This window comes from Vitis riparia, chromosome 5 (genome assembly GCF_004353265.1).
Source record: "Vitis riparia cultivar Riparia Gloire de Montpellier isolate 1030 chromosome 5, EGFV_Vit.rip_1.0, whole genome shotgun sequence".
Lineage (NCBI taxonomy): Eukaryota > Viridiplantae > Streptophyta > Magnoliopsida > Vitales > Vitaceae > Vitis > Vitis riparia.
This window is the reverse complement of record NC_048435.1, coordinates 7,974,105-8,001,274: the sequence shown is the minus strand read 5'-3', so window position 1 is coordinate 8,001,274 and position 27,170 is coordinate 7,974,105. Positions and strand designations below refer to the sequence as shown.

The 27,170-nt window shown below is 35.1% G+C and overlaps 1 protein-coding gene across 3 annotated transcripts; it reads right to left on the bottom strand.

The window, feature by feature from the left end:
- Positions 1-470: 470 nt before the first annotated feature.
- Positions 471-26,227, bottom strand: LOC117914387 (serine/threonine-protein kinase tricorner). 3 transcript variants are annotated; one of them, XM_034829717.1, is made up of 14 exons: positions 26,029-26,227; positions 24,906-25,271; positions 13,968-14,142; positions 5,196-5,279; positions 4,870-5,111; positions 4,550-4,769; positions 4,111-4,190; positions 3,936-4,020; positions 3,329-3,460; positions 3,122-3,235; positions 2,982-3,029; positions 2,227-2,311; positions 1,771-1,827; positions 471-935 (listed from the first exon to the last, which is right to left on the bottom strand). In XM_034829717.1, the coding sequence occupies exons 2-14, from the start codon at positions 25,121-25,123 to the stop codon at positions 823-825; spliced, it is 1,653 nt and encodes a 550-aa protein (XP_034685608.1). In that variant the 5' UTR covers positions 25,124-25,271; positions 26,029-26,227; the 3' UTR covers positions 471-822. The 3 variants fall into 3 exon arrangements, with proteins under 3 accessions (XP_034685608.1, XP_034685607.1, XP_034685609.1); XM_034829716.1 differs by having other exon boundaries at positions 24,906-25,267; XM_034829718.1 differs by having other exon boundaries at positions 24,906-25,242.
- Between the last annotated feature and the right edge of the window lie 943 nt (positions 26,228-27,170).

Genomic DNA, 27,170 nt, shown 5'->3' with positions numbered 1-27,170 from the left:
AGAAATATAAAACAAAGGGTACTTAGAGTTTGTTTGAAAACTGTTTTTAAAAACAGTTTTCTATTCTCAAAAACAAAAAAGTACAATTTACCAACCTGTTTTTTTATTTTTTATTTTTAGGAATAAAAGACTAAGTATTTTCAGATAATATTTTTTAATTATTTTTTATTAGAACTATTTTAAGAATTAATTATACAAACAATTAAAAATAAAACACAATATATAAAATTTATTTTTAAAATATTAAAAACAAATTAAAATTTTTAAATTTCTAAACATATTTTTATTTTATAAAAATCAGAGAATAATTTTTAAAAACTATTTTTTAAAATTGTTTTAAAAAAGTGTTAGGAAACGTATGTTTAATATCTCCAAAACATGGCTGACGCTTTCACCTGTCACTCCAGTAAGCCTCTAAGCCTCATGGATCAAGGATAAAGAAATAAGAGGTTTCAGATTAGCTTCAATTATTTCCTAAGAAGAACGAACTGGTATACCTATCAATTAACCAAACCTCAAGGAGTTAATTACATGGGAACCCATGACTACGGGTTTTGTAAGAAGAAAAAAAATTACAAGTGAAAATTGAACGAATTACACTATATATTTTTTTTCACAAAATACTTTACAAAGACCAACACCCAATCTGATACAAAGCCACCTGCAATCCTCCAAAAACCCACGCATTCTTTTAGGCCCTAAAACTTCCGGTGTCAACATAAAAACTAAATGCAGGAAGCCGGCAAACAAAAGTTATTCATCAGGGACAAGTTTCATCCTGTTTGGTTGGATCTCTGATGCCATTTGATTTGAATGATAAGATTAATGGGGTCTATGGGGATCACCATGTTTTTGAGACACTTCTAGTTTGGGGGGTAAGAGGTTGAGAAAGCTCCCCTGGACAGGTTCATTGGCAGCTGCACCAGATTCATCATCTGCAACATGAGAGCATATGTGATGAGGAACAAGCGAATAAGGCCTAACCTCTGGATAATTTCTCTTTATTATTTTAATCATTCATTTGACACTCTCGTTGAGCACACCGGTGAAACTGCAAATTGTCAACCAAGAAAAAAAAAAAAAAAAGGATTGATGTATGACGAGAACGTGACAATAGTCACTTCAAACACACCAGCCATGGCTAGCAAGAGCCACTTCAAAGGCTCAAGGCATGCTTGGAGTGGGTGTCCTTGCAGGACAAAACTTAAAACCTAAAACCTAAAACCTTAATGAAATTGGTAAGACTGCAAGAAGAAAAAATCTGCACCGAAGAATCAAATTTCAATAAGCATTGCTTTCAAAGCTGAAACCAAACGCATTTATTCGACTAGAATTATCTTATCCAAATATAAACAATAAGACAGCTCCAAAATAATTAGCAGTTGGAAACTTGGAAAAATGACTATCAATTGTGAATTTTTCATCAATATAGAAAAAATCTGCAGAAGAAACTGGTTTATGCTGATTTGAACCAACATGCAGCTAACCAACAACCAAGGAATGCATGATACCTAGTGGGAAAAGGACAATCTTCTTAAACACATACCTTACAGCTAGAAATTTTATTGCATGTTAGTGTAACAGCATCCTATTACTTGACTCAAACAACATAAACTGCCTCAGGAATTCAAAACGTGTCAAAGGCAATAGTTACTGTAATGATGTAACACCAATCACCAATAATTATGAAAAGTAACATGCATTTTACAGAATAAACAGTGGTTATCATGTTCTAGTAAAAATTGAGGGAAAAAAAATAAAAAGGCTCACCAAAGAGGGACTTGATGGAGGGCCTTTTGGTTTTGGTGCTCTTCTTCTTCAATTCAGCTGTAAGGAGCAATTGTAAAACAAATCATAAATAAATATCATATAGAAGCAAGAATTTTGGTAAAAACTTGAGAATTTGCACCAAAAGAAAAAAATGTGTAAAATGGCATTTTTTTCCCCAATTATCAAGAGAGTGCTGCTTTATGCTCACTTAGGAGTAGTAATTAGAACATCTCTTCTATATATTATTTCTTAATTATAATATATTTCAATACAGTTACTGAACACTCATATACTATAATATCATAGATAACCAGGCAGAGTTGGACAAGCACTGCCTCCAATTTAAACAAGGAGGTCTTAGGGAATAATGAGAGAAATTGAGGAAAAAAGCTCTGCTAAAAGGATCAAACAGAAAAATATAATAATATGTATGGAAGAATAAGGGAAGATAGATACCTATCCCAGGTACTGGCTGATCATTTACAATTTCAAAGTTTTTATACGTGTAGCCTACAAAGTTGATGTCTTTAGATGAAAGCATCTGCAGCAAAGTAAAAGTAAAATACAACAACAATAAATCAACATGTAGCTCTTAGAACATGATATTATAATCAAAATTTTGATAGGAAAATAAAAAGAAATTCATAGGAAAAAAACAGGGGCATAAACCTATTACTCAGGAAGTATAAAGGGTACACAAGGCCAAAGAAGAACAAAGCCACAACTATCTACCCTGACTACTACATATGCAAAACATCAACAATATACCAATCTTCAATGACAAAATCAAAGGTAAAAGAACAAAGTTCAAGCTGCACAAAGAAGGTTAGATTCAAGGAATGAACCCTTGGGATATCTACTAATACTCAGTCTCGTCCAAGATTTATCAAACCCTGCAGGGATAAAAGTACACCTGACAAAATGAACTACACCAACTGACACTGGTTTGATAAAAGTAATGTTCTCCACACAATACTTTTGATGGCCCAATGCAACAAAATTACTGACATAACAAAATAAAGTGCTGGAATATGGTTGTCTCTTGTCAGCCACTTGAAAAGGGGGTGCTTACCAGTTTAGCAATGAAACAAAGCCAACTCAACTAGAAATAGTGCTAGCATTATGTGCTAACATAAGGAACATAAATAAATATACAATTCCAGAAGCTCTCTATGTTTATGACGCCCATTATGTAAGTTTTATGCACTAACCTTCCTCCATGGACCTGCTTTTGACGAAGTCTGAATTTGGTCATCAGCCTGCCTCATAATCAATAGGGGGTAAATCAGCAACAAAAACATCTCCAAGCAGGAGTATCCACAACACTCATACAAGTAGAAGCACTCCTCACCTCTTCAAACTTCTCAAAGTTTTGGGTATCTAACTCATCATTGACCTCAGGAATAAATGCAGCTTCAATTTGATACAATTTGTCCCAGTCAACACCTTCAAACCAGGGGTGAGCCTGAATTTACAGAGCCAACCACATTATTCCTCACTTTGTAATTCCATTGTGAACCAAATCCAGTAATTCAGAATTGAACACACCACACAACACCTTTATTTCATCTGCGCCTTTAGTTCCAAGCCTCTGGTCAACATTACATAAGAGCTTACTAATAAGGTCCTTTGCTTCTGGAGATAACTTTGCTTCTTCTGGAAATTTTAGATGAGTTCTCCAGTTTACTATCTACATAAGTGACAAGTGACAATGTTGAATCACGGAAAGGAAAAAAAAGGAAGGAAAGGGAAGAATTAAAAAATTAAGAAAAATGAAAAAATAATAATGCAGCATTCTGTAAGAGCTGAACAAGCTTTCATTTATCAACAACCATTAAGTGAGTCTGGGTGCCAGGATCTAGTCCATTAGCATTCAAGTAGCTTTGATTACAAACATCTTCTATTTGCTATTTTTTGTATGTTCTATTTATTGAGTTCAAAGGAAATTATTTATGTGTGCACATGAAATAGAAAAAATGCACTTTCAGTCAGGTTTTTCTAGTAAGAGAAGAAACCTAAGATTTAGAAAATGAAGACAGGTTTAATAGAAATTTTTGGAAGATCATTAGCATGTGAAGGAGATAAGCATTTTACAAACTCATTGGTGCAATTGTAGAAACATTTACACAGACAACATCTTTCAAGATCAGCATTCCAAGAACTACCTTCCTACAAGTTGTCATAGGTTCATCTGAATAAAAAGGTGGATATCCCACAAGCATTTCGTACATGATAGCACCAAGAGACCACCTGGAGAAATTCAAACAGATGGTTATAGGAGGAAACTAATCCATGGGGAAAACAGATCATAGAAGATGATGACAGTTTTAGAGAACCAACCAATCACACTCCATCCCATATCCTTTCTTAAGCAGCACTTCTGGAGCAATATAGTCAGGGGTACCAACAGTAGAATAGGCCTGCAGTATTCCAATATCAAAAGTTTAGTTGATATAAACCCTTATGCAGTTAGCGCAGGGTCCTGCATAAACATTTCTTATAACAGAGGAAACAAAGTGAATTTAGGGCCTTGCTAAAATACTTAAGGCAACAGAGATCTATGATGGTCTTTCAAAAATATTTCAAGACAGTAAAATCTTGTGAAGTACAAGTGTTACAACAATTGAAATGACATCCATTCCCCAATAATAAAACCTTCATGATGGGGAATAAAGGATAAAAAAAAAACATGCTAATAGGAAACCAGATGCTTCATCTAATAAAATACCATTATAGCAAAGCAACAGAAAATTCAATCAGGTGAAGGTAAGTAAATCACAAGCATTCTCCTGTTCCTCTGCCAATGCTGCAATTGCTCCTGCTGTGTGCGTCTCGGTGCTGCAGGGCGCCCATCACTTTGAAGGGCCCCACTTAGGTTGTTTCCTAGAGAAAAGTCCTTCTCATGAAGATTACTGCAATCCAATGGTTTACATAATCCAAAATCTGACAATTTCATATGTCCATATCTATCGAGCAGTAAATTGTCGGGCTTGATATCTCTGTAATAAGTAAATATGGAGAGGGTTATTGCTTCTTAAGTCATGATCAGAAGCATGCATATGGTTCCCACATACAATCATGATAAAATCTTACACAAACCTATGAATATAATTATGCTTATGGATGGACTCGATAGCAAGGACGGTTTCACCAACATAAAATCTGGCCTCATCTTCAGTCAAAGTATCCTTTCGCATCAGTAAAGTCATCATATCTCCACCAGGTAGATATTCCATTACAAGATAAAGAAACTCTTCATCTTGGAAGGAACAATAAAGTTTGACAATGCAATTGCTATCAACCTCTGCAAGTAAATTCCTCTCAGCCTTCACATGTTCAACCTAAATATTAAGAAGCAAATCGGGCAATAAGAAAAATAAATATAACACACAATAAATTGTCTGCCAGGCCAACAGAAGTCATACCTGGCCCCTTCGAAGCATCTCTGATTTCTTAAGCTTCTTCATGGCATATACGTGGCCGGTTTTCTTCTCCCTGCAGACTCTAACCTACAGAACAGAAAAGTAAGAACAAGGGGAGCAATCAAGTTAAATGAAATGTTATAACAGCATCAAAGAGAACAGACAGTGCAGAAAATTTTCCACAAACTGCTTATCTACAGTATTTCTATGTTCTAACTATGAAAGGAGAATCATTAATATCACAACCAGCAACCTAACACTGGCAATCCACCCGTGAATCCTTCCTGATTCATGCTCAAATAGGTTTACCTCAGCAACAACCTTTCAACCTAGGGACTGATCCTGCACCTACAAATTTCAAACTCTTTACAGATGAACTCAAAAATCCAGTCCCGCTCAAGCAACACAAACACGCAAAAAATCAAAGAGAGAGAGAGAGAGAAGAACACTTCCATGAGTTTGTGATGTAGGACAACCCTAGGATGGTTGCCTACACTCAAGGGTAGGTGGGCTAGGGTTTTATTTTTAGGGTGTAAGGAGAGGAACAAGGAATAAATTTTATGGTAGAGAAAATTATAAGATAAGAAATAGAGAGAAAGAAGAAACAATGAAGAAAAGATGGAAAACCTTAGAGTCTCATTAAGGCCTTCTAGGAGTCTCACCTAGAAGAAAATCAATGGAGTCTCACCATTGAGAGTTGCAACCTTGCAATAAAAGAAAACATAATATTATTCATATCAATTCATCCCTTTGATTTACATTGATTAGCCTATTTATAGGTTTCTCTAAAAAATCCAAAGTCTACTAGGACTCTAATAATCTATCATGACTCAAATTCTAATTATATTATAACTCAACTAGCTAATCCTAATTAGACTCCAACAAATACCAATCTCAATTCAATTCTAATTAATATTAATCCTACTTAAAGTTTACTTAGGTCTTCACTTTCTTCCTTGAATAAACTTTAAAAGGCTTTCCCCCATCAATTCTCCCTGGCTTGAAAGAACTCGGCTTCGACGAGTTAGATGCTTGATACAATTCATAGAGATCGGGGTTAAGCTTCTGAAAATCCGTTGTCGTAATCCATGTATTCTCAGTGTTGTTTGCCTCGCCATTTCACAAAAAAATTTTGGTATCCACCTTGTCGAGTAGACACAAGTTGATCATCAAGAACATACTCGATCTCAGGACGTGGGCTAAGAGTAGGTGGTAATTGAAGATCCAACTCTTCACTTACATCGTTGTGATGGCCATGGTAGATATACAAATCTTCCACATTAAATATTATACTAAAATGCAAGTTTGAAGGGAACTCTAACAAATAAGCATTCTCACCCAACCACTTTAGTACCCGAAATGGACCCGCTTTCTTAGCTTGAAGCTTTTGATATATGCTCGGATGAAATCTTTCAGGTCGTAAACAAACCATCACTAGATCACCTTCTTGAAACTGAATATATCTTTGATGTGCATCTGCTACCTCTTTATAGTTCTCATTACTGATTTTGATTTTTTCTCATACCTTTTCATGTATATCTCGTATATGACGTGAAAATGCATCCCCATCTTGGCTGGTGTGGACAAAAGTAGGTAATGGTATAAGATCAACAGGTTGCTTAGGTTTCAGCCCATATGCCACTTCAAAAAGTGAGTACCCAGTAGTACGATTAGTGGAGTTATTGAAAGCAAATTCGGCTTGTGGTAAGACATTATCCCAATTTCTCAACTGATCTCTCACAATGCATCTCAAAAGATTACCAAGACTACGATTGACAACTTCTGTTTGCCCATTAGTTTGAGGATGAAAAGAACTTGAAAATTTTAATTGAGTACCTAGCTTGGCCCACAAGGTTTTCCAAAAATAACTCATAAACTTGGCATCGCGATCAGAAACAATGGATTGTGGTAATCCATGCAATCGAACTACTTCTTTAAAGAATAAGGCAGCAACATAAGAAGCATCTGAAGCATTCTTACATGGGATAAAATGTTCCATTTTGGAAAATCTATCAACCACAACAAATATAGAATCAAAGCCCCATTGTGTCCTTGGTAATCCAAGTACAAAATCCATGCTCAAGTCTTCCCAAGGTTTGGATGGAATTGGTAATGGTGTATATAACCCCGTATTTTGCTTTGAACCTTTTCCTACTTGACATGCTCGACATTGTTTGATAACCTTCCAAACATCCTTCTTTAAACTAGGCCAAAAGAAGCGATCTTCCACCAAAGCAATGATCTTATCTCGTCCAAAATGTCCACCCATTCCGCCTCCATGAAGTTCCCATATGACATGATCACGTAGAGAAGTCCTTGGTAAGCATAAACAATTTTTATAAAACAAAGTACTCTTCTAAAATCTAGAAATCAATACATGTTACTTTTGAACCACTCAAAAGAGAGGAATAAACATCTCCAAGATCAGCATCATTGTCATAGCAATGCGTTAATTCTTCAAATTCAATTGTAGTGGTTGACATGTTTACTAAGAGAAGGGCCTTCCTACTAAGGGCATCAACTACTTTATTTTCAATTCCTACACAATGCTTTAAATTAAAGGTAAACAGTTGAAGAAAACTACTCCATTTTGCATGTCGAGAGTTAAGCTTCTTTTGAGAATTAAGATATCGCAAGGTTTCATGATCTGAATACAAAACAAATTCCTTGTAACTGAGATAATGTTGCCAATGCCTAATTGCTTGCACCACCGCATAGAATTCAAGATCATATGTGGAGTATTTTTTCTTTGCCCCATTGAGCTTCTCACTAAAGAAAGCCACAAGATGTCCCTCTTGGCTAAGAACTACTCCAATTCCCACATGGGAAGCATCACAGGCCACCTCAAATACTTTCTCAAAGTCTGGTAGACGTAGGATAGGAGGGTTCACCATCTTGGATTTGATTTCTTCAAATGCCTTGTTGGCCGCCTTGGTCCAAATAAATAAACCAGGTTTCATGCATTCAGTAATTAGGGCCATAATAGAGTTGAACTTTCGAATAAATCGTTGATAGAATGTAGTCATTCCATGGAAGCTTCGCACCTCATGAATATTTCTTGGTACTGGCCAATCAACAATAGCTTTGATCTTCTCTAGATCTGTTTCAACACCCTTAGAAGACACAACAAAGCCAAGAAATACAACACTAGGGCTTATGAAAGTACATTTTTTCAAATTAATGTAAAATTTTTCAGCCCTAAGAGTGTGCATTACTTGCTTCAAGCGTTCCTCATGATCTTCACAAGATCAACTATAGATAAGAATATCATCAAAATAGACAACAACAAACCGTCCAATAAAGGTTTTAATACCTGCGTCATAACTCACATGAAGGTACTTGGAGCATTGGTTAGTCCAAACAGCATGACTAACCACTCATACAATCCATCCTTAGTTTTGAAAGATGTCTTCCATTCATCCCCTGGTCTAATACGTATTTGATGATATCCACTTCTAAGATCAATCTTTGAGAAGATTACTGATCCAACCATCATATCTAGCATGTCATCAAGTCTTGGAATTGGAAATCGATACTTGATTGTGATTTTTTTTATTGCACGACTATCCACACACATCCACCATGATCCATCCTTCTTTGGTGTTAGTAGGGTAGGAACTCCACAAGGACTTAGGCTTTTCACGAATAAAGCCTTTAGTAAGTAATTCATCAACTTGCCTTTTCAATTCAGCATGCTCTGTTGGATTCATTTTGTAGGCTGGCAAATTTGGTAATGATGCACCGGGAATCAAATCAATGGCATGTTGTACATCACGCATAGGAGGAAGTTGATTAGGTAACTCTGCAGGCAACAAGTTAGAAAAGTTATCAAAGATTTTACGTACGTTTGCTGGATATTCCTTATTTTGTTCTTTAAATTTTTCCACTTTCCAAGCCATTAAAGCAAAATAACTTTAGTTTCCTTGCTCTCATTTTCAAATTGACACATAGTAAGTACCTTTTTTGGTTGTGCATTCTCCTCTGACTTCTTAATTGGAGGGACTTCTTTCATTGGACGAAGGATCTTCTTACGTCCGTTGTGTATGAGAGCATATGTATTTTCATAGCCGTCATGTTGAACTCTTCTATCAAAGAGCCAAAGTCTTCCAAGTAAAATATGACTTACTTTAATGGGTAAGACCTCACACCATACAGACTCTTCAAGGTCCTTACCAAAAAGGAATGTTACTAAGCAACGAAAACTTACCGGGATAGAGGTGTCATTAACCCATGCTACTCTGAATGGATTTGGATGTCTCTCTGTTTTGAGGTTTAGCTTCTCAACAAGTTCTTGTGAAGCTATGTTCAAACTGCTACCTCCATCAATGATCATGGTGCATAATCTCCCTTGACAGAAATACGTGTCTGGAAAATGCTAGTACGTCGCCAATCTTCTTCTCCTTTTACTTTTGGGACAGCTAATAAAGGTCGTACTACAAGACTATGTCCTTTCGTCATACCATCATAGTAGTCACATTCTTCACTAACTTCATCTTCATTGTAGGTCTCTTCTTCCTTTGGGTAACTTTCCAATTCAGATTTTGCTTCTTCAATACAAAAATGTAAACCTTTGGTTGGACACACAATAGCATAATGACCATGCCCACCACACTTAAAGCATAAAGGAGTCACGTCTACTTTTCTATCTCCAATACTCATTGAAGTTTTACCCTTATTACCATTCTTATGAGCCACATTCGAAGTCTGTTGAGTATTGCCCCCACCATTCACATGATTAGAAGTTTTGAAGTTTGATGTGCTTAAAGGTTTGCTTGCTGTCCTGTTGGAGAAAGTGCTCCCAATTTGTGAACTTGGACGCCTGGAAACCCGAAATTTGAGGCCTTCTTCTATTTTGAGGGCTAATTGATAAACGTCATCTACGGTATAAGTGTCTGCAGCTATCATCTCAAGTTGAATCTCCATTCGAAGTTCAGCTTGGTAGTGGGCTGCAAGTTGAGCATCACTTTCCCGCACTTGATTTCAAATGCTCAATTCATGGAATTCTTTTGTATATTCTTCAACGAACTTGGTACCTTGTTTAAGGGAAAACAATTTTGTATACATAAGTTGTTCATAATCAGTTGGGAGAAAGTGTTCCTTCATCTTCAACTTCATCTTGTCCCATGTGTCAATAGGCAGTTGGCCAGTTCTATGAACTTGATTCTCAATATTATGCCACCATAGACGTGTTGCTCCTTTCAACTTTGCCTTCACAAAACGAACTTTTCTATTTTTGGGCATTGCATACCAATCAAAGTAATCTTCCATTGACATAATCCAATCAAGAAAAGCTGTTGGATTTAGTTTTCCATAAAATTCAACAACTTCAAGACTACCTTTTTTGTCACATCATCATCTAGCTCAAAAAGTTTGGCCCTTCTTTGATTCCCCATCATAAAATTGTCTTGTTCTTCGCATGATCGACTTGGCAATTGTCTAAATTGATGACTTACAATCTCCTCTTCAATTGATCGTTTTTCTTGACTCTTTTCTAATAACTTCATGATCTCATCAAGTTTGCTATTTAGTTGTATTATAGCATCTTGATGGGATTGTTGTGTGGCTGAAATTTCCTCCAAGCGTATTGTAGCAACATCTTGATTGCTAGAAGTTTTTTTGGAACTCATGCTTGCATAAGTTGCTCTGCTCCTTAATTGCATATGCTTTCAAGCCAAGAACTTTGGCTCTAATACCAAAATTGATGTAGGACAACCCTAGGATGGTTGCCTACTCTCAAGGGTAGGTGGGCTAGGGTTTTATTTTTAGGGTGCAAGGAGAGGAATAAGGAATAAATTTTATGGTAGAGAAAATTATAAGATAAGAAATAGAGAGAAAGAAGAAACAATGAAGAAAAGATGGAAAACCTTAGAGTCTCACTAAGGCCTTCTAGGAGTCTCACCTAGAAGAAAATCAATGGAGTCTCACCATTGAGAGTTGCAACCTTGCAATGAAAGAAAATATAATATTATTCACATCAATTCGTCCCTTTGATTTACATTGATTAGCCTATTTATAGGCTTCTCTAAAAAATCCAAAGTCTACTAGGACTCTAATAACCTATAATAACTCTAATTATAATTATAACATTCAAAGTCTATTAGGACTCTAATAACCTATCATGACTCAAATTCTAATTATATTATAACTCAACTAGCTAATCCTAATTAGACTCCAACAAATACCAATCTCAATTCAATTCTAATTAATATTAATCCTACTTAAAGTTTACTTAGATCTTCACTTTCTTCCTTGAATAAACTTTAAAAGGCTTTCCCCCATCAGTTTGTGTCAAGAACAATCCAATTCCTCTTTTCAAGACATTTGAATTGATGGAAATTTGGGAAGCCAGTTAAAATAAATAAAAAATTAAAAAAAAAAAAAAAAAAAAAAAAAAAAGAAACAAAATCACCACTGACTACTGGCACCTGCAGAAGGGACAGAACATTTTGGATTTGTATCCAGCAGAAAGATGTGCTACCAGCCCTTAGCAGAACTGTTTTAGAATGTATAAGATGAAACCCCAGTTTAGTGTCATAATTCATTTCTCAATTGATCATTTTCTTGTTGTCAACTCACAAAGGCACAGCACATGCAGTTCTAATAAATAGATATAGATATAAATATAGCACAACCAATACACACATGCATATACAGACGGACGATTGATGAACAAATTTGTCATAATCCTTTGTAATATCTTTTTTAAGGAAATATTTGTTTTTTCTATAAAGTGTACAAATCTCATCTTGCATAACGGCACCCAAAAGGGGATCTTTAGCAGTGGCAATAAATGTAGTAGGCTTGACTGTCTGATGTGATGCTGAGTTTTTGACCTGATGAAAAGGTGAGTTGGCTGGTGAAATAAGCAAGTTAACCAGGTGTTGAGTGGATGAATGACAATGTGGCAATATAGATACAGATATAGCTCAACCAATACACACATGCATATACATATAGAGCATTGATGAACAAATTTTCCATAATCCTTCCTATATATTTTTAAGGAAATAATTGCTTGTATGTTAAAAAACACATGTATACAAAATTGTAGATGTATAACACTTTGGGTAGTCCTAAAAAGGAGCCATGTAGATCTAGGCATTCTTTTTCAAAGATCTTTATGCCAGGTAACATATATGCACTTAGAAAAAATATATAAACATGGAAAGAGTGCTATATAATGCCTTTTGCCATGATGTGTGTGTGTGTGTGTGTGAGAGAGAGAGAGAGAGATTGCTAACTGCAAATATTATTCAGCAGGTTGAAAAGCCAAAAATTAATGCACTGTTTTGTGTTTGAGAAACTTGGGGAAAAGAAATGAATTTTCAACCCGTGTTTCTTAGTTTTTGGTTCTCAAAGAAAAAGAAAAAAAAAAAAGGGAATCTACTCATCTGGGACTTGTATCATCATCTAAGTAGCTGAGTATCTCACCTCTAAGGGGCTTTTTTCAGGACAAAAAGGGGCAGTAGAAGCATAAGCATGGATCCACTTATTTTTATTTGCAAGCAAACCAACATATCTTTCTAATGTGCAGATTGTAGGCAAAAGCTTGAGCTACCATACTCATTGAAAGGCAAAGCAAATTATGGAAATTTTTAAATGGTCCAGGTTTTAGGCAGCTGCCCACTGTTTTGAGTGTTTTTTTTTTTTTTATAGGAAACGACAAAGGAATATATTAATAGAAAAGAGAAATACAAGAGAAGGATGAGAAATCCTCCCACCAAAGAAAACTAAACTACAAGAATACGAAAACAAGAAAATACAATGTGATAACGAACAACTCTCTAGACTAGACCAACCCAAAGGAATTACACACCCTTTTAGTAATCAGAACCAAAAAAATAGAAAATGAGGGACTTCAATTTTTTTTTCCCTGAAGGCTTTAAGGCAACTTGAACAGAGCTAAAAGAAACAGCAAGATGAACACAATAAGCACTAAAAAGATAATTGCCCACTAACATCATGATTGCCAGAGTTATATATGCTGAGTTTTCTCGTCCCATTTGAGCTGTTTGCACTTTCTTGGATAAAAGCAGCATAGTCTAAACAAATCCACTTTTCAGTTCTAAAAGGAAAACATAAAGTACTTTTTTGGTTTTAAGTTTGTATTTAACAAAATCTTGAACCGCCGTACTCATTGAAATGCAGAAGCAAGCTATAGAAATTTTAAAACCTTTCACATTGTACACAGCTAGGCAGTAACAATTTCCCAAACAGCCCCTTCAGAACTAAAACAAGAAAACGAGACACCTTAAAAATTCTTTCTTTTTCTTTTCCACGGTTTTTTGGGCAATCAAACTGAGGCTAAAGGAAACAGGAATCTGAATGCAAGACATAGGGGATGGGGAGGTTGGGCAATCTTTGACAATAGTACCATAAAGAAATATTCAACTGACAATTGATACTGATGAGTTTTTATATTTAGAAAGCATGGCATGATCATTGTTATTGAATCCATTCCACTCTGAAAGGTAAAAAATATTCAAACACAAGTATGTGGCATGTCAAATAAGAAATTCCAATAATATCTTTTAGAAAAAATTCAAAGAAAAAAGCAAATTTCATACACATGGTTACACACACATTGCAAATAAAGTAAAACGACAAAAAGTTTTAGTAAAACAAGTTTAAAATTTTCTGACAAAATAATTTTAGCAACAAAATCTAAATATGTAAATTTCAGTAAAGATTTTCAGATAGATGAAGCATGTAATAACCTGGAGGGCTCCAAAATGCAGGAAAAATATAATCCAGTATAAGGCAAGAAAGTCATACCTCCCCAAATGCACCTTTTCCTATCATTGTCAATGGCTCAAAATCATCCGCACCCATTTTATGCCTCTGGAGGCGCATATATTCTGTTTCCTTCTTCTCCAAATGCTTCAGTAGGTTATTTTGCTCTTCCTCAGAGACTTCAGCATCAGCTAATTTCTTCTCTAGTATATTACGTCTGTATGAACACACATGTAAGAAAAGACCATCATTTAGAAGTAACAAATTCATAACAACTCAACAATCACCCAATGGTATGAATATCTTTGATGAGTTCTTTATCATACAATACATTATTCCAGATAAGCTGTTTGAAACTATTCCTGTATGATAACTTATGCTAACACTGAGCTGTAAGAATTGATCATACCATAAGCAATATATATAACCTTCGAGAAACTGCTAAAGATTACTTAAAGAACAATAACCATACAATGAACAATAACATAAGCAATATATATGACCTTCGAGAAACTATTAACACGTTACTTAAAGAACAATGACCACACAAAATAAATTTCTTTAGAACCTTAATTAGCACAAGAAATGCCACTAGACTTTGATAAAAGTACAAAGAAAACTTCATAAAACTATGCTTAAGGGACCCAACATTGTTCCATTAATTATGCTTTTCCATACTTCATTTAGGGGTGTAACTCCCCCAAACAGGCATGAAACTGCTTCTGAAATAGTGTCTGTAACTTCATCGCCATAGGATGCAAAGATGCAACATATGGAGATTATCAATTTTCTGTTTATTGGTCATTTATAAGAAGGATAGATGAATATTCAAAGATAAAAGAGTTATTTGTTCAGTGAGTGTTCCTTTCCCAAAATTTTATGGAATCTGTGACCCAATTATAGCTTCCTCGTTGCCCACCATAGAGGCATGTTAGTTCAGTTTGCACATACTCTTACACAAATACACTTGCTTAACATATAACTATATTATGAAGATAAACTAAGCTACATTAGTCTTGTTAAATAAGAAATTTTTTAAGGTTGTTCCATTTCTAATTATGGTAATTTTGTTTTAAATCTAATGCTTATTTGGTAAGTTAAGTCAACATCTTTGATGGGGAACAACATTGGAAACATCCTTTGATGACTTGGAAGGAGAAAGGCTGGTTCCAATGTCCAAGCCTTAGGAAAAGGTCATAAGAGTCTATATACATCTCTATAGTCTTTCAAGGTAAGGAAGCAGAATTTTATTGAAGTTTCAGCATCTATTATGCTTCCTTCAGGGGTGTGATTACCTTCTTCCTAAGTGTGATTGCTAAGAAACCCGAAGTGTGATTGCCTAGTAACCTTGGTGTAATTTTTTAGTTTCTTCATCTTATTCTATAACACAAGAGAGTCATATAGTGCTATAAATTTAAGATCCTGCATCAATATTCTATCGTTACTTCAGGTGATATTTTCTCCTTTGCTTCTACAGATTCATTTTCTAAGCTTTAATCTTCCAATAATCCTATAACCCTACAAGTAAATAGAACCATAAACAGCCATCCAGACACTGATTAGTAATACAACGACCTGGAACAGAACCAGCTTTTCGGTCTTCATTGTTTATTTTGATGGGCTATAAAATCCAGTCTCATTGAAACTAGTCCAAGTCTCGCATGGTAAATCCAATTGTCATAGCTATTGTTTGAATTTCTGACATCAAAAAACCCAAAATAGTCAAATCCCAACCCTTTCTTTGTCCAAAAAGTTCCTCGATTAAACAATGTAGAGCAGCCTTCAAATCTCGCAGGTATTTTATTTATCTTTCTTCTCTTCGAATCAAAATTAAATGTGACCTTGCAGACAACAATTAGCTACAAAAAAAACCTTTAACACAACCAGCCCTTTCTCTCCCATCTTAGCCATACTCTTCCAAAAAACCATAAGTCAAATATGTATCACATACAACCTAGAACTTCATATCCATACTCACACACCAGGTTATTTGATAGGTTCTGCATTGCACCATACAGAGTTAGAAGCTGCAGCTCTTTACATGATGGCTCTACATGACTAAAATCGGTAGCTCTTGCTGCAAGAGTTTCAAAATGTAATAAAAGAATAAGTAGTAAAATTTGCTTCTTTTTGTACATAATAAATTAATATACTTTGCTTCGGCTATCCAAAACAAACATAGCACAAATAATTTTGGGAGTTTGCATGCCTCTAGGCAAAGCCTAAGGAACACATATCACAAGCTTTTTCATGCCTTTAAACAATCTTTTGCCTCTCTTTTTCTTTAGCCCCTAGATGGGCCATCCTATAATAGCAGTGGTTATATTTGACACAGAGAAAGGAATTTGAATGGTTATATTCTCCTTATTTGATGTGCAGTGGGTCCTGCACTCCTCAATCAAAAGGAATTTGATTGGTTGGCATGGTGCTTTTGTGAGTAAGAGAAAGGAAAAGGCTTGGAGGGCTGCCCCCCTTTGTTTAATGTGAACCTTATGGAAGGAAAGAAATGAGAGAGTGTTTAATGACACAGAACAATCCGACCAAGCTTTAAAACTTTCTTTTTTGTACACTTTTGTGAATTGGTGTGGGGTGCATTTAGAGGATCATTCTTTGTCCATGATTGATTTTATAGAGTGGCTTTTGTCTAGTTAGGTGAAAGGTTTTCGTCTTTCTTTTTGCCTAGTTTGGGCACTGTTTGTATATTTTGTGTGTACTTTTTTCGCCGCTTCTAGGCATTACTAATACAAACTCTTATTTACCTATCAAAATAAAATAAAATTTTGACATAGAAAGCTATTTAAAAAACCAAGAGAATTCTCTCTCTCTTCTTTGTTGAAGAACTTTTTTGTGGATCAAAGTACCCTAACATCAAAAGCTTGAAGTCTCTTCCCCTCTTTGTCAAAGAACCTTGACATTTGAAGGCTTGAAACAATAGATATTTTGCTTCGGCTATCCAAAACAAAAGTAGCAGACAATTTTTGGAGTTTGCACGCTCTCTAGGTGAAACCCAAGAGCGTGCATCACATGCCTTTCAATGGCTACAGAAAAATCTTTCCCTCTCTTTTTCTTTGGCCCTCAGATGGACCATCCTACAATACTTATGGTGTTTTTTGACTCAGTAAAGCTATTTAGAAAACCACAGAATTCTCTCTCTTCTATATAAAAGAACTCTAATATTGAAAGTTTGGAGACACTCTCCTCACCCCCAACAACCACCCCCCTGGGGCGTCAAAGAACCCTAACATTCAAAGGATTGAGGACGATGGGACCTGATTCTCCCTCTTCTTTTCCAAAAAGCCTTAACATTGAAGGCCTAAAGGATGGAATTCTCTTTGGTCTCTCTCTTTGGCATAACTATTTAATCTCTTTTCCTTAAGCATGACAAGTAGTCTGTTTAACGCTCTTTCTGATCTCCCTTCAACACTTTCTTTGATCTCTCATACTCCCTCTGATCTCTCTCCCTTCATCATCCTCTCTGGTCGTACTCTTTAATAATCTTTTTGATATATCTCACTCTTCAACACCCCTTTTTTCAATATTTCCTGATCTCATTCTCACTTTGACACTTTTTCGGTGATATATCACTGATATTTCAGCAATATACCTCCAATCTTCCAAGGATATCTCCTGATAAAGTCAATATATGAGGAGATATCCCCGATACTTACACATGATAATAAGTCATCAATGTATCAACCATGTTTCAGTGTTGTCCAGACAAAATGATTCTCTCTCTCAACACTCCTCCCTCCCTCCCTACTTTTCTCTCCACTGAGAAAATCACATTCAGGGAGATATTCCCAAGATTTCCACCCACCAAAACATCATCAATAATTCAGTGACATCTAGACTGGTAAAGAGTTTGTCTCACTTTTTCTTCTTCCTTGTCAAAGAACCCAAACACTGAAGTCTTGAGACAGCAGAACTCTCTCTGATCTTTCTCTTCGGTATGACAGGTATGCTGTTTGACACAACTCTCTCTCTCTCTCTCTCTACAGCAAAGAGCCCATTTCACTTTTTCTTTTCTCTGTCAAAGAAGCCTTCTCTTTGGTATAGCAGGTACATTGTTCAACACTCTTTTCTCTTTCTTAAACATGTTCTCTGATCTCTCTTCCATACTTTCTTTGATCTCTCTCCATTCCACACTCTCTCTGATCTCTTTCACTCTTCAACACCCACCCTCTTTTCCACGCTCTCTTATCTTGCTCTCACTTTGACACTCTTTTTCGGTGATTTATTGCTGATATATCAGCATAATTCAATCTTTATATCTACGAAGGATATCTCCTGAGAAAATAACATAATGGGGGAGATACTACCAATATTTCCACCCATCGAAGTATCATTAATATGTCAGCAATATTTCTGTGATGTCACGACAAAACAATTTGTCAGGAATGCTGCAGCAGTGGGTTACTGCTGATAAACTGACATTTCTGCTATATTTTGCAGAAACTGTCAAACTTTCATCTATGGATGAAATATGATATATCAAAAGTTTTACATGGCATTAGTTGCAATAGCTTTAGATACATTGGTTACTAAGCACACATTCCTAAGAAATTTCTATTTATAAGGAAAGTATATATAGAGATTTTATAATCAAATCTATTTCTAAAAAGAAATTGAATAAAGAAACAAAAGAAAATTCTAAACAAGAATAAAATGTTGAAACCCAAAAGATTGTTAATATTTGAAATATATATGACAAGATATAGCTAGAGAACTGAGGCATTTTGGCCTAAAGTTCAAAAGGACTAAAACAATCTTAACCAACCATATTCAACCTGTGCCACATGGCATCAAAGTAGCAATTAATAGTTTGAAACATCATTGACCCATTGCAAATATCATACAAAGCACCAAATCAAAATTATGTATGAGATTGTGTACTTGCACATGGGTATTGCATTTATGTGGGTGTATGTATCTTTGAGAGAGAGAGAGATGAGAAAGAGAGATTTAATCTCAGGCTTAGTTGGAAAGTTTCGATTTTCTGTTTTTTCACTATTTCCATGTCAAGCTTTTGTATTGATGTTCTTGGAGCATAACACAAACAAAAAAACAAAAAGTATTATAATCACCACCAACACATTGACTGCCCAGTAAAAAGGGAACTTAGATCCACACATATTACAAATAAAAGAATTCATGGTCTGATACTGCCAACAGGCCTGACTATTACATTAATATAACTGCGGAAAGATCCCAGGTTCATTGACATATGCCTACATGATAATTTAGCATCATATATAGCAAGGTTTTATGTATCAAAAACAAAGGAAACATCAACCTTCAAAATTAAGAAATGTCAATTAAAGTACCGATTCTGATGTAAATATCAAGAAAATTATAGTATGTTTAGGAAAATGGAAAAACGTGAAATTTTAGTAGACATTACAAAGTCCAAAATTGTCTGGAAGCATTAAAAAGAATGACAGCCCAAAATGATATTAGAACCCTAAAGATGCAGATCCAGCTCACTACAACCTGGAGGCTAGAGCGAACAGTCAAGTTTGGCCCACCCTATAATATAAGCTAGCTTGTTGGCATATGCAATACATGCAAAAAATGAAAAATAACTTGGCACTGCTGTTTTAAGATCTATAATAAAATATGGGTAGCATATTTTGACTCAAACTTTTGCTGAATCCTTTACACCTTCTGCATTAATGCAAAACCTATTATCTGACAATGTAAAGTAGGTTTTGGGCTACCCTCAAATAATTTAAAACAAAATAATTTTAGGGGCATTCTCATATTGGCACACCCCCAACTACAGGTTTATTCAGATTGAAGAGAACATGATAATTTTTGTCTTTGTTTCCCATTCACTAAATTAATTTCTTTATGACACCCATTCCTAATCTATCATATATTGGTAAAGCTTAGAAATGAGATTGTGTAATTTACATTTCAAAAGAATCAGCCTGTAGTAGACGAGGGACATTTTTTGAATACAGATGATGAATGATTCAAGAAAACAACCTGAGATTCTAAATGTAAGTCCTGTAGAAAAGAATATGAATAGTAGAAAAGAGGGATAAGAAGCGAAGGTAATTGAGAAACAGGAAGGTAGAACCTACCTCTTACAACTGGTTACCATAGTTGAAAAGGACTATTTTCCCAAGAGGAAACAAAACTCTACTTCACTAGTCACACTAGTAAAAATAAGCATATTCATGCCTTCATCTACTCTTAATTTTTTAATCCCTGATGGCTTAGGCTCTTACCTCAATACAGAAATACTCCTAAAACATCTTGAATGTTTTCTAAAACCTTTTTTTTTTTTTTTCTGATAGACGTGAATGTTTTCTAAAACATGACTCCTGCATATTTGGGAAAACAAAAAAAGAAATTTACAAGAAAATAGAAAACCAAATTGAACATGAAAATTAAGATTGAAATTGAGCTTTCTTCAACAAAAACCAAAACCTGAAAAATCCTATACTTACTAAAGCTCAGATTTGCAACTTATTCAGAGAATGCTATCCCACTTCTAATTATCCAATGGGGCAACTCCTTGCACATACTTAAGGGAGCCATTTGAAACATGATTGAAACACTAAAAATGGGGACTATCAAGCTAAAGATAGAGGAAAGATCACTCTCCAGCTGGGCCTTACTATATAACCAACCCCATGGATACCACTCAATCTTTTACCCTGATGCATTGTATACCCTCCACCAAGTCATCATAAGAAAATGCTGCTAATCTTTCCAAAGTGAGAGGAGTGAAGACAGACTACAACTAACACAAAAGCCAGTCTGGTGGTGTGGTATGGAAGGCATGGACTCTGCAAATCTCCCATGCCCCCTTCACTAATAAAGGAAGAAAGCTTCAACCAGAACTCCATTTCTTTTGCTTGCAGATTTAACCGTCTGTCTATATTCTTCATGGTTCCCTGCTTCCTAGGCTGGTTCTCATTTGCACACACATGAAACAACCCAACAAACAGGAGAAGGATGTGCCTCATGGCATCTGAGAGTGATTCAAGCCATATGAAGGGAAACTTTCATGCACAATTTATTTGTTGAAATATTCTGGTGGGTAGGGGGTTTAGCAAAGGAGCCAGACAAGTTCACTGCACTAACCTGGCCCATGCCTAAATGAAGGTGAAGTAGTGGGCCTACTCGTCCCAATAGGCTAATGCTGGCATTCGCACACCAGTGCCTAAAATTTATGAATGTATGTCATATGTTCACAAACATAACAACAAACAAGACAAAAATTGACTCAATCTAACTAGTAATGAAATTTAGAAACCTAAAATACCCAAAGCATGCTGTTTACAGATAAATGTAGATCCGAAGCTTTGAGGTGGGGCATGAGTATCTTTATCAATTCTGCACCAACTATGCTAAGGCGTGTATGGACTGGATGAGCAAACAGGACAAAAAACATTGTGGGCTCCATGGCTAAAATTTTCTCTCCTATGTAAAGGCCTTTGTAAGGGCTGAAAGTTTTCCAAACATCCAATGAAAGTTGCATCATATCTGTAGCTGATAGTGACAACAAGGCCAAACCTCACTTGGATATTAACATGTTTTAAAAGAGAAGATTAAAACTTTGGAGTGGCCATGCATCCCAACCCCAGCACATGGTGTTGTTCCTGGAAATAGCACACATCAGCCAGAGGTTTTCCCCTAAATTCATGTAACCAAAGGTATTTGCTTTGAGATGATATTTTTACTTTCATTCTCTCCAAATAAATGGACCTTGTTTTTACCATATCATCAGGGAAGAACTGTCAAACTAGTATGTTGTTTTTTACTCCTCTTTACTTTACTTATTTTTCATTGTTCTTCTATTGGAGTAAAGTTCAAGGTTGCTGTGTCTTTTGTGGAAAAAAAAGGTGCCCTGAACATTAACCAATTGATAATGCTTCCTTGCCATATTTCTCAAAATGTCTGATCCCTAATTTATCCTTGAGGGTCAAATACAGAGGAATATAAGTAAAAAATAGAAATCTAGGAAGTAAAATACAATCAATTGAAAAATCAAGATTGATATCAATATGGAGAGAAGAAAGCATTATTTCTGAAAGAAAAAAATTGGAAAATATTTCAGTTCTGCATTTTTAAGTTCAATGATTTGTACTTATAAGTTAGGAGCAAGAAACATGTGCAACTCAAGTACACTGGGCATATTGAGGGAGTACAAAGGACTAAACAGCTACAAGAAGAAAAACAAAACACGACCCTAAGCTCTACCCAAACTATCTATGAAATCTAATTAGGCAATAGTGTCCACCCCCACCAATAAATGAAACCAACCAAATAAATATTTTTTAGATGAATCATTCCCTAACAACTAAAAGCCCTTTTAATCCTCAAAATCCTCCATTTCACTCTTAAAAACCGCATAATGAAATTTAATACACAATGCTTGAAAAATCACAAAAAGAATGATTTACACACACATGCTTGCAGCTAACACAATGATATGACATACTGATTTGCATATCCACCTATCAAACCAGGAAATTGATGTGTTTGAGTTAGCTGATGTGCAAGCCGAGTCCATTGGATGATAATTTGCTCAGGTTGGAGAGAACATATCAACAATGTAAAAGTGACCAGCCTGAACTAAAGTTAATAGAGCAAATTTGTAATTTGATGTTGAAAAATAAAACAATAAATATCTTGGTCATTTAAAATTGAGCTCAGGTTGGAAGGACAAGTCAAGTACTGCTAGCTCCATCCATTCAATAATGCATACGCTGAACTTTTTCACATGGTATTTATGATCTGAATAGAACCAGAAGAAGCAAGCCTTATCCAAATGGTGAATCAGCTGTATGGATGGATAGAAGGATCATGAAACAGGGCAGAAGGCAACATCAAATGTTCTCAGTAATGTCTCTTTCTCTCTCAAGTTTTGATTAAAATGTTCAATGTTGAAAATAGGCCTTATGATATATTGGAGAGAACACTAAAAATTTCCAAAAGTAGCTGAAATTTCATATTTCAACACATTGTTCATAGACATGCTAGTATGCAAGTGTCTATGAAGAAAGAAATACAGGAAATGTTGGCAAACATGCTTACATATCAATAATGGAATTTCAGATGATTGAACGATGCATTACTAGATTTATATTTGAAGGACAGCCCCCTTCTAATATATATTCTCACTCACCATAAAGAAAAAAAATAACTAAAAAAAATTATAATTCCCGATAAAACTTGAACTTGTGGAGACCAAGAGTTAACATGGTTGCAGCAGTTTTTTCCCCACAAAGGAGGTGGACCAGGCAGCATGATGATGGAAGCAGTGAAGGTATTAAAATTAATTTGGCAATGTACTAGTTATAATGACTTAGTATTGGATATGGTGGGAAGTTGGTAATAGTGGCTTAAAGTGGTGATCATGGCGGTGGTTATGAGTGGGTGCTGAAGATGGTAATGGGTGTGATGTAGAAATCAGATAACTGGTGACAGATTGATGGTGGCACTGAAGAGGTGCTCATGAAGAGAAACAGTAGGATTGGCCTATTTGTTGGACATGATGCTGCTAGTCCTATGATGATGATAAGTTGGCAGAGGCATCAACAGTGAAGATGGTGGCGACAGGCCACTGAAGGTGGTAGTGATGACAGGACAGTAACAATGGTGATAGTGCCCCTTTTCTATCTTGTTTCCCCCTCATTTTTTAACCATAAATTGTGACCTTTTCCTAAATGTTCATTTTATTACTAGAGCCTAGTTTTGGATCAAAGGTGAAATTTCAAATCTACACCAGGGGTTGTAGCTCCCAGTATGATTGCAATATTGGATCTCCAATTCCATCCTCCATTCCCAATTTCCGATTAGCAAATGAATACCTAATATTATAAGATAACCCAAGTTCTCTCTCTTTGTGAATTTAAAATGATAATATAGCACCAATGTCCCAGCATCTCCCAGAACAGAAATATAAATTTATTTTTTAAAACACAACGAATAGCAATTAAATATTCTCATAGTAGCATCCTCAGCATCCCTCAAAAAATAAATCTTACTTAAAAACACCAAAACCAAGGACAATTGTGGTAGAAAAGTGAAAGGGATGAGCTAGGAATTCAGAGAATTCTGGTCAATTTCAAAAGGATTACCCATAAAAATCCAGAAATAAGAGAATGCCACTGTTTTCCATTTGCAGTATTATGTAGACAGACTAATGGTATGTCAAATAAGTACATTCAAGTGTGAGGAGACCACCACTTGATAAGCCAGAGATGGAATATACCCTTCTCTCAACACTTATCCAGTTTGATCAGATATTGGATCATATTTCTGACCAGTCAAAAAGGACATGTATTCAATTGTTCTAAGAAACAAAAAATCACAACTGGCATCTCTTAGGTATACCCCAATTCTAGCCTAATCACCATGCATCATCCATTTCAGTAAAATAGGAGGTTACCCACAAAGTATATTAGGCATTACCATTTGTCACATACTATCCTAGTACATTAGCACAATAATCTCACAAGTTCCTTCAGTTCAGGAGCCTAAACTATGAAAATGTTTGATTCAAAGGAACTCATAGATAATTTATTCAAAATTGAGGGACAAATATGTATACATGATATGCAATCTCCCAAGACAAACCAACATGTGTCATTGTTATCAAATATTGTCTCATTGATAGCTGCCAAAATTTAAGTTTGAGAAATGTTCTACAGGATGAAATTATAATAAATAGATTTCTATGGTCAGTGCGTATTTATGGAGCATTCAGGAGAATCAGGACAACAAAATATAGGACAACATATTATCATGATGAAAATTACAAAGTTGGCTTACAGGTGTATTGTACAACTATGTAGTGGCAGTAAAGGAAATAGTGCACATTTGCAAATAATTGAACAGAAAGAAATTTCAAAAAAATAAAAATCAAAGATACTGTATCACATCTTCTGACCAAAATAAATGTGGGGAAAAAAGCAACAAATTCTACCAAGTACATTTATAGATGAAGAATGGAAGCCATACCGCTCCTTCCTCTCCTGAAGATTCTTCATCTGCTCCTTATAATGGTTTTCTATATACTGCTTTGCAGCTGCAACCTTCTGCTTGGTCACATTTGAGGGCGCTTCCTCACTTGTCACTGCTTTTGACCCTTCTTTTCCATTATTTGTAGCTTCTTTCTTTGAAGACTTGGCCTTATCTCTTGATTTAAGCTTATTGAACCAACATCCTATTGACTTCATTTTGCTTTTCCTTCAACTAATGCCTCAAAATCTGCACTTTCAAACTGCTTTCTTTCTCCAATTACAAGGAGCGCATCATCAATTTACGGTATCACGTGGATCTCCATACACTCTTAATTCTGAAACAACCCAATTTCATCCGATCTGTCTTAAAAGAGAGAAAAAAAAATCAAAAATATTTTACAAAAGATAGAAATCAACATAGTACAACCCAAATTAACATAATCAATCATCCCATCAACTCATGCCAAACAATAAGACAATGATTTATAACCTAAAAAACTTGGCATTTCCGTTTGGTTGACCAGAAAATAAAGGAAAAATGAAGTTACACCTCCTCAACCCCATTTCAAGGTGGGAGTAAAAGGATGTGGTAGGTGCTGTGAAAAAGACAAGATTGACAAGGAGTCAATAGATTATACAGCTCCAGACAGAGGCAAAAGGCTACTCATAATCCACTCCAATTACTTGAAATTAAGGCTTGATCAAGTCAAATTATTCACATTTCTTCTCTTCTTTTTTTTCCTTTTCTCCGAAGAGCAAAAATCAAGAAAAAATCACCTCAAACAACCCAAGTAATTGTATCACCCACAATTGAGTCCCCAATAATTAAAACCCCTAAATTCAGCACTCAAATTTCCTCCCTTTTCCCACATTTTCTCGCCAACCAAACAAAACACAAAACGCATCGAAATCCATAACAATCCACACATTCAACGAAATTCCACCCACACACACATCTCCAACACCAAAAACCCACAAAATTAAACCCAAAAGACATCAGAAAATTTGAAAAAAATCGTCCAAGACCGTAAAGTCAGCAATCCCAGTACAGCAGAAGTAAAATCGAAGTCAGCAAAAATGACAACAAAAAGAAAGAAAGAAACGAAGAAAGCAGCAGTTACCGCGTGAGAAAAACTGAGTGGAAAAACCCTAGCAAAACGCGGAGACATAAGAGGCCGCCATTTTCGGCGTGGAACGAACTAGAGCCAACACTTCGAGCTTTGCATGATGATGATCTTCTTTTCCTTTAGAAAGTGCTGTAGAAATGAAATCCAAGGTTTTTTTTTTTTGTTTTTTTTCTTTTTTTCTTTTTGCTTTTCGTTTTCAAATATGTTTTTGTTTTGTATATTGCAGTTACTGTTTTCTTTTGCTTTTATTTTATTTTCGGGATTCGCTTGTAGAACGCAGCATGGTGGCGTTGAATCTCTCGCGAGAAGTTTCCAGTCACTTTGAAGTCCGCGTTGACAGATCATCTATTTCCTCTTTTACAAAATTTTATTTCATTTATTTATTATTATTAATTTTTATTTATTTTACACGTCAGAAATTTGTAAGAATAATAATTTAAAAGAAAGAAAATGCTTTTAAGAAATATCCAAAAGGGGAAATACACCCTCTTGAAATTTCATTCAAACTTTTTCCAAAAATAAAATGATATCCACAATACTTGCTTAAGAAATGGAGCAGCCCATGAGTCTGAATCATTTGGAATGATTGAGGAAAATTTTGAGATTTTAAATAAAGGCCAATTAAGAAATAATATTTTTTTATTAATTGTTTTATTAGAAGTAAAATATTTTAAGTATATGTTTATGGTGGGTAAAGTTTTTGAAATAGTTAATATAAGAAATTAGAGAATATTTTAAATTTTCTAATTTAATTTTTATTATATTTTTAATTTTAAAAATTAATTTTGATGAGTTTTAAAATTATGTTTGATATTTGATTCTAAAAAGAGTTTTCGGAATATTTTAAAATTGGTAATTGATTTTAAAAAGAATCTTTAGAATATTTTTATAATTACGAAACTCTCCATAAAATAGAGATATTTTATTTGAAAAAAGGTGTGACAGATTTTCATATACTCGTAAAAGAGCATAGTCATTCATAAAAAACTTTCAAATTTACAATAAGCATCAAATATCTCATCGTGAAATTTATATTTTGAGATATTTATTAAAGAGCACCGAAAAATGTTATATCCAAACATAAACAAGGAGTGTAGGGGTGATGATATAAGACCATAAGGAGTAATGTATTCAAT

Bases quoted from the DNA above. Each gene is read 5' to 3' on its own strand.
- LOC117914387 (XM_034829717.1), bottom strand. From the start codon at position 25,123: ATGAAGTCAATAGGATGTTGGTTCAATAAGCTTAAATCAAGAGATAAG. The intron at 4,770-4,869 runs GTTTGTGTAAGA...TACTTATTACAG, and splicing joins AAGCATAATTATATTCATAG to AGATATCAAGCCCGACAATT. The intron at 936-1,770 runs GTGAGCCTTTTT...CTCATGTTGCAG, and splicing joins CTCCATCAAGTCCCTCTTTG to ATGATGAATCTGGTGCAGCT.